Raw genomic sequence first — 6,000 nt, 5'->3', positions numbered from 1 at the left:
TAAAATTTATTAAATTACTTATACGCATTCATAATCCATCTAACTAATTACACTCTAGCGGCTTGTAGTTGTAGTCAACTGCCCGACTAATTGACTGCAATATTAATTACACCCCGTCCTACTTATGGTATTTTAAGTAATTTAACGGAGATACAGGGGCACTATTGTAACTTGACCCACGCTTCAATTTTAAAATCTGAAGAGGGGCTCCGCAAAATAGAGAAAAAGTAAAGAACCAACCATTTAATTCTTCTCTCTCCACAAAAAATCGAAAGAGTCTTCAGTTCCAACTCAAACACAACCAAAGCCATTACCGCCCTTGGCTTGGTAGAGACTGAGAGGTAGTATCGGAAATGGACTCGCCGACGTCGAACGGGGGATCGTCGGCTCGGATCGTGCCTGCACGATCGTCTATGATTGAGTCTATCCGTGGCTGCGGTTTGTCGGGGGTACGAATTGATAAGGAGAGCTTGAAGAGGAAGCTGCTGATTCCGCATTATCTGCGTCACGCTATTCGCGATGCCATCAGGTCCAGGGACCCTACCAGCGAAGCCGAGCGTTACTTCAATACCAGTAAAGTTGACAACCGTGAGGAGGCTCCTGAGGGTCCTATGGCGGTTTTCGTCAATTCTAGGAGTGGCGGCCGCCATGGACCTGAACTCAAGGGACGGCTTCAGCAGTTAATGGGTGAAGAACAGGTAATACTTTGTGTTCAAGTATATATTTACTTGTTTTGATTTTTTTGTTTTTTTTTTAATCAAAATTCTGTTTGAATGAATAAGTAAAAGTTTCACTGAATGTGTTCAACATTCCTAATTACTTCAGCTATCAAGCGCAAAGAAGTCAGTTTGGCTTCAATGAGAGTCATGGATTTGTATGGTGGATATGATTCATAGGATGTCGATTTTAGATAGATTCGCAGAAAAAAGAATAGTTTTATTTTTTATTGTTTTTTATTTTTTTATTTTCATATTGATTGGTGGACACTATATTCTTGTCAGTAATTACCTAATTGATCACATTTAGGTGATCAAGTGCATTTTCAGTGTCATTTTGTTTGGAACTTGAATCTCTTGATGGTTTGTTTTTTATTTGTTTTTTTGGTTAATTTCCATATGTTCTTTGGAGTTGGTCTGATAAAGTTGGTGTTTTGAATCGGGAATCATTTGTAATGCAGGTCTTTGATCTCTCAGATGTGAAGCCTCATGAATTTGTTGAATATGGGTTAGTCTGCCTAGAGAAGTTGGCTGCCCTTGGTGATCTTTGTGCCAGAGATACAAGAGAAAAGATGAGAATTATGGTATGTTCACTATTACAATTGATCATGAGCACATTTGTCTGGATCTATTTAGTAGATCTCTATGAGGATTCATGCGATGGTACATAGGCAGTTAACATCACACCAGTATTCTCTAGAATACTTGTACTTCAAAGTGTAAAGTTCTTGAATGACTGGGCAGGTTGCTGGAGGTGATGGTACGGTTGGTTGGGTACTGGGGAGTCTTGCAGCACTTAACAGACAGGGGAGGGAGCCAGTTCCTCCTGTAGGAATCATTCCTCTAGGTACAGGCAATGATCTGGCGAGGAGTTTTGGTTGGGTAAGCATTTCTTTATATTGAATTTTGGCCTGCTTGCTTCTGTCTTGCTTTTCTCAAACTGTGGCTTCAAATATTTTCTTTAGGGAGGCTCGTTTCCCTTTGCTTGGAAATCAGCTGTCAAAAGATCTCTTTACAGAGCTATTACTGGTCCAATTTACCGTCTAGATAGGTAAGTGTTTTCTAATCATGTAACAGTTGTTACTCTGTTTCTAAATTAAAGTACTACTTTTGTTTCTCTCTTCTCAAATTAGAGGTTTTGGGAAGAATATTGTCTTTCCTTTAAGGTTATAGCCAAGGGCTTTATTTTCATAATTTGGTCAATATTTTGAGTTTCTGCTTTTCTCAATGTGATGTTTGATATTTTCTTCTTTTTGATATTATTACTCGATATTTTAATTTATTGGAATTCGATATTTTAAGAAATTCTCAGATATTTTCCAGTTGTCAGTACCAAATATCTTTAACCAATATCCCAGCAAGCTGGCTTGGAGCTTGGCACTATACAAGAGATGAAAGAATTAAACTGTTGAACCACTGAATGTAATGTGCAAATTATGATAAACAATAGTTCTATACATAAGATAGCAACTATAGCTAACAATTGAAAGCTATAAAGCATTAAAAAGAAAGTATATATTTAAAGTATGCTAAAACCTAAGATTCTTTCCATAAATGGATTTATTAAACTATGTCATTGAAAGTTACTTTTGATTTGTATTCACATTTAGATTCTTATGTTAAGTTCATATAATTAATTTTTTTTTTATAATTTATTCAGATACACATAATTTCTATTTCTTAAACATTACATAGTTGTTACTTGTCCATTTTATTATAGTGTTTTGAAAATAATTCGTAATTTTTTTAATATGTGCGTGTGTGTGTGTGTGTGTGTGTTTAGTTTCCATTGAAAAAGCTGTTATCCATAATTTTGAAAATTTGACTTAAGTCTTGGTATCAACTATCAAGATTAAATATCTTGCTTATAGCTCTGAGGTTGATACTGTGTAGTTTTTTATAATTCATGGGGTGAAATGTGGGAGGTCTTCAAGTTTAAGATTTGCATTTTATTTGAATTTAGAAAGGCGTATTTATTATTTTTGTTAAAAAGGTTATCTAAATGGAGCTTTCCGTCAGAGTTTTGTAATTTTTTTTTTCACCAATGAAGGGATCCCTAAGATAGAGTTTGTCCAATATATTCATTACTAACTTGTCTAAAATATTGAAAGAAGTGTGATTACTGATTAGTTAATTTTATTATGATTGTTCCGTCATTAATATATAAATCCAGTGTTACTAATAACAATTAACTAATGTCAATATGACTAATAGTTTTTACATTCTATTAAGATCATTACTTCAACAATATCTGAATCTGAGCTTTTCAGTTTTATGTGCATGCAAGGGGTAAAGAAATCTCTATTTATGTTTATGGATTATCTTATTGCACTATATCTTCCACCACTTACTGTGCATCATCCTGTCTGCCTAATTAGTTAGATTTTTCTTTTTTTAGTTTATGAAAAGGCCCTCATTATTGTGATAGGTGTAGCTTGATTTTATCATTTCAATGTAAGTTGCACTTACGCCAAACATTGATGATGCAGTTGGCATCTTCTAGTGTCGATGCCAGATGGATTCGTTGTGGATACACCCCATTCTCTGAAACCTACGGAAGAGTGTTCTCTTGATCAGGTTGTGAATCCTGCTACTACAAAATTTTACTCTTTGTCATTCAGCTGCCATTGAATGCTTGTTTTTTGGCTGATAAATTAAGTACGTAAATATTAGGATTTTTGTGAACTTCATATTATTACTCATTTTATTTGTTTATTTGCTTCTTCCTTACGGATTATAGGGATATTACTTTTCTCTATATTATGGGTCAATATTACTTTTCTCTAAAAATGCGCCAAGTCTCCTCCTTTTTCCTCTATTTACCCATCTCTCCAAACACCTCCTCTCTCTTTCTTTCTTTCTTCTTCTTTTTTTCTTTTTTTTTTTTTTAAATGAAAAGAAGTGTGCATTTTTTGCTAATAAAAACAGAAGTTGATGTACTTGTAGAGATAACAGCGAAAAGTGCAAAAGATTTGGTGCTCCAAGTTAGTTGTAATTCAATTCTATTGAGTGTTTGAGTTTATGCTGTTGATGTTATGGCCTAACCTTCTTGCAACTGCAGGGTTTGGAAGTTGAGGGGAAGTTGCCTGAGAAAGCAAATTGCTATGAAGGAGTCTTTTATAATTACTTTAGCATAGGTATGTTAATATGACTTCCACAAAGGGTGGGTAAGCTTTTTTGTTTACATGCATAATTGCATATGGCTTACATGCATATGGTTTACATGCATATGGTTCATATCTTACAAAGCTTTTAATTTCATTTTTGGTCATGCAGGAATGGATGCTCAAATAGCTTATGGCTTCCACCATTTACGTAATGAAAAACCTTATCTTGCACAGGGTCCTATAACAAATAAGGTTTGATAGGATCTTTTTACCTCTTCACATATGAGGGCATATATGTTAATTTCCTCAGAACTATAGCATGAAGTGCAAAAATTATTACTCTACCCTCTAGACTGTGAGAGACGCTAAATTATTTCTTATGTGTGAATCTTATAACTTGGAATGCAGATGAACATGTGAAACTTTTAGTTGCAAATTAATATGTGATTTAGAGGCATTGTAAATTTTGTATTATCATTTTAGTTGTTGGAATTAAGAGAAGCAGTAGAAAGGTTTTGTCATTCATCTGTTAATTAGACTGCTGCTTGGTCTTCATTTGCAACCAGGTTATAATCAATGGATATTTGCATTTTGTGGGACAATATATTCCAGGAAGTTGAAAATTTGAAGGTCAAACATTAGCTTTAAAAAGCATTAGATTTAAAAAGAAGAAAAATGAAGGAAATCCTCAAATTTGCTTTAATTTTAATATCATTGCCATTTTGATGGTGAAGTTTCTTGTCATGTTGACTGAGGTTATGTTTTCATTAACAGTATTTGGTACAATTCTGATGTGGATTAAGCGGTAAGTTGATACTAATTAGATGTTGTAGAAAACAGAGAATTTGAAAAATTTTCTTTTATATTTCTTTATACTAAAATGATTTACAAGCATTCTAATTTATATACAAAGGCTAGGACTAACTAGGAAACTAATAATAGCCAATAAATACAATGATTCCTAATTATATTCTAATTTACAGCTAATTTACACTGATTAAGGGATTTACACTAATTGAGGGATTCTAACACTCCCCCTCAAGTTGGTTCATGTATGTTGCACATACTCAACTTGCAAACTAGGGTATGAAACCCCTCACAACTTAATCCCTTAGTGAACACATCAGCTAACTGGTCTTTCGACCCTACATAAGAGATACTTAAGGAACCATTGACAACTTTTTCTTTCATGAAGTGTCTGTCAATCTCTATATGCTTGGTCCGATCATGCTGAACTAGATTGTGAACTATACTGATGGCAGCTTTGTTATCACAGAACATGGACAAACTACTAGTTTCCAGCAATTTTTATTTCTCCATCAACTTTCGTAACCACAATAGTTCACAAATACCTTGAGCTATTGCTCTAAACTCAGCCTTTGCACTGGATCTAGCTTTCATATTTTGCTTTTTGCTTCTTGCTTCTCCAAGTGACTAGATTGCCACCAACAAAAGTACAGTAACCAGATGTCGATCTCCTATCATCAAGAGATCCACCCCAATCTGCATTTATAAAGGCCTTAATCTGAAGATGGCCATGCTTTGAGAAAAGAAGTCATTTCCCAGGTACAGATTTTAAGTATCGCAAGATGCGGAAAATAGCCTCCAAATGAGGTTCACGAGGATCATGCATATACTGACTCACTAGACCCACTGCATATGATATATCTGGTCTGGTATGCGAAAGGTAAATCAGTCTGCCAACCAACCTCTGATATCTCCCAATATCCACAGATTCTTCAACTCCAGCTTACAATTTGTAATTTGCCTTAATGGGAGACTCTGCTGGTTTACAACCTAGCATTCTTGTTTCCTCCAACAGATTTAGTATGTATTTCCTTTGAGAAATAAAGATTCCTTTATCTGATCTGGCAATCTCTATTCCAAGAAAATACTTTAGCCTTCCTAAATCTTTGATTTCAAACTCCTGTGTTAGTTGTTCTTTTAGATGAATCATTTCTTCCCTATCAAACCAGTTACCACAATATCATCCACACAGACAATAAGCAGAGTGATCTTACCCCTATAGTGTTTTATAAACAAGGTGTGATAAGAATTGCTTTGGCAGTATCCAAAAGAAACCATAGCCTTACTAAACCTGTCAAACCATGCCCTAGGTGACTATTTTAAACCATACAGTGCTTTCTTCAATCTGCAAACTTTTCCTTTGATCTTCC

At 34.7% G+C, this 6,000-nt stretch overlaps 1 protein-coding gene across 1 annotated transcript in view; it reads left to right on the top strand.

The window, feature by feature from the left end:
* The first annotated feature begins 217 nt into the window (after window positions 1-217).
* LOC110657109 (diacylglycerol kinase 7) overlaps window positions 218-6,000 on the top strand; it is a 28,512-nt gene continuing 22,729 nt past the window's right edge. The window contains exons 1-7 of the mRNA XM_021814195.2: window positions 218-698; window positions 1,178-1,300; window positions 1,461-1,598; window positions 1,682-1,767; window positions 3,206-3,293; window positions 3,778-3,853; window positions 3,993-4,075. Of these exons, the coding sequence (XP_021669887.1) occupies window positions 354-698; window positions 1,178-1,300; window positions 1,461-1,598; window positions 1,682-1,767; window positions 3,206-3,293; window positions 3,778-3,853; window positions 3,993-4,075 (939 nt within the window). The 5' untranslated portion in view covers window positions 218-353. The remainder of the gene's footprint in view (window positions 699-1,177; window positions 1,301-1,460; window positions 1,599-1,681; window positions 1,768-3,205; window positions 3,294-3,777; window positions 3,854-3,992; window positions 4,076-6,000) is intronic.

Source organism: Hevea brasiliensis, chromosome 13 (assembly GCF_030052815.1).
Source record: "Hevea brasiliensis isolate MT/VB/25A 57/8 chromosome 13, ASM3005281v1, whole genome shotgun sequence".
NCBI classification, from domain to species: Eukaryota; Viridiplantae; Streptophyta; class Magnoliopsida; order Malpighiales; family Euphorbiaceae; genus Hevea; species Hevea brasiliensis.
Note: the sequence above shows the minus strand (reverse complement) of the source record. Positions and strands in the feature narration are given on the sequence as shown.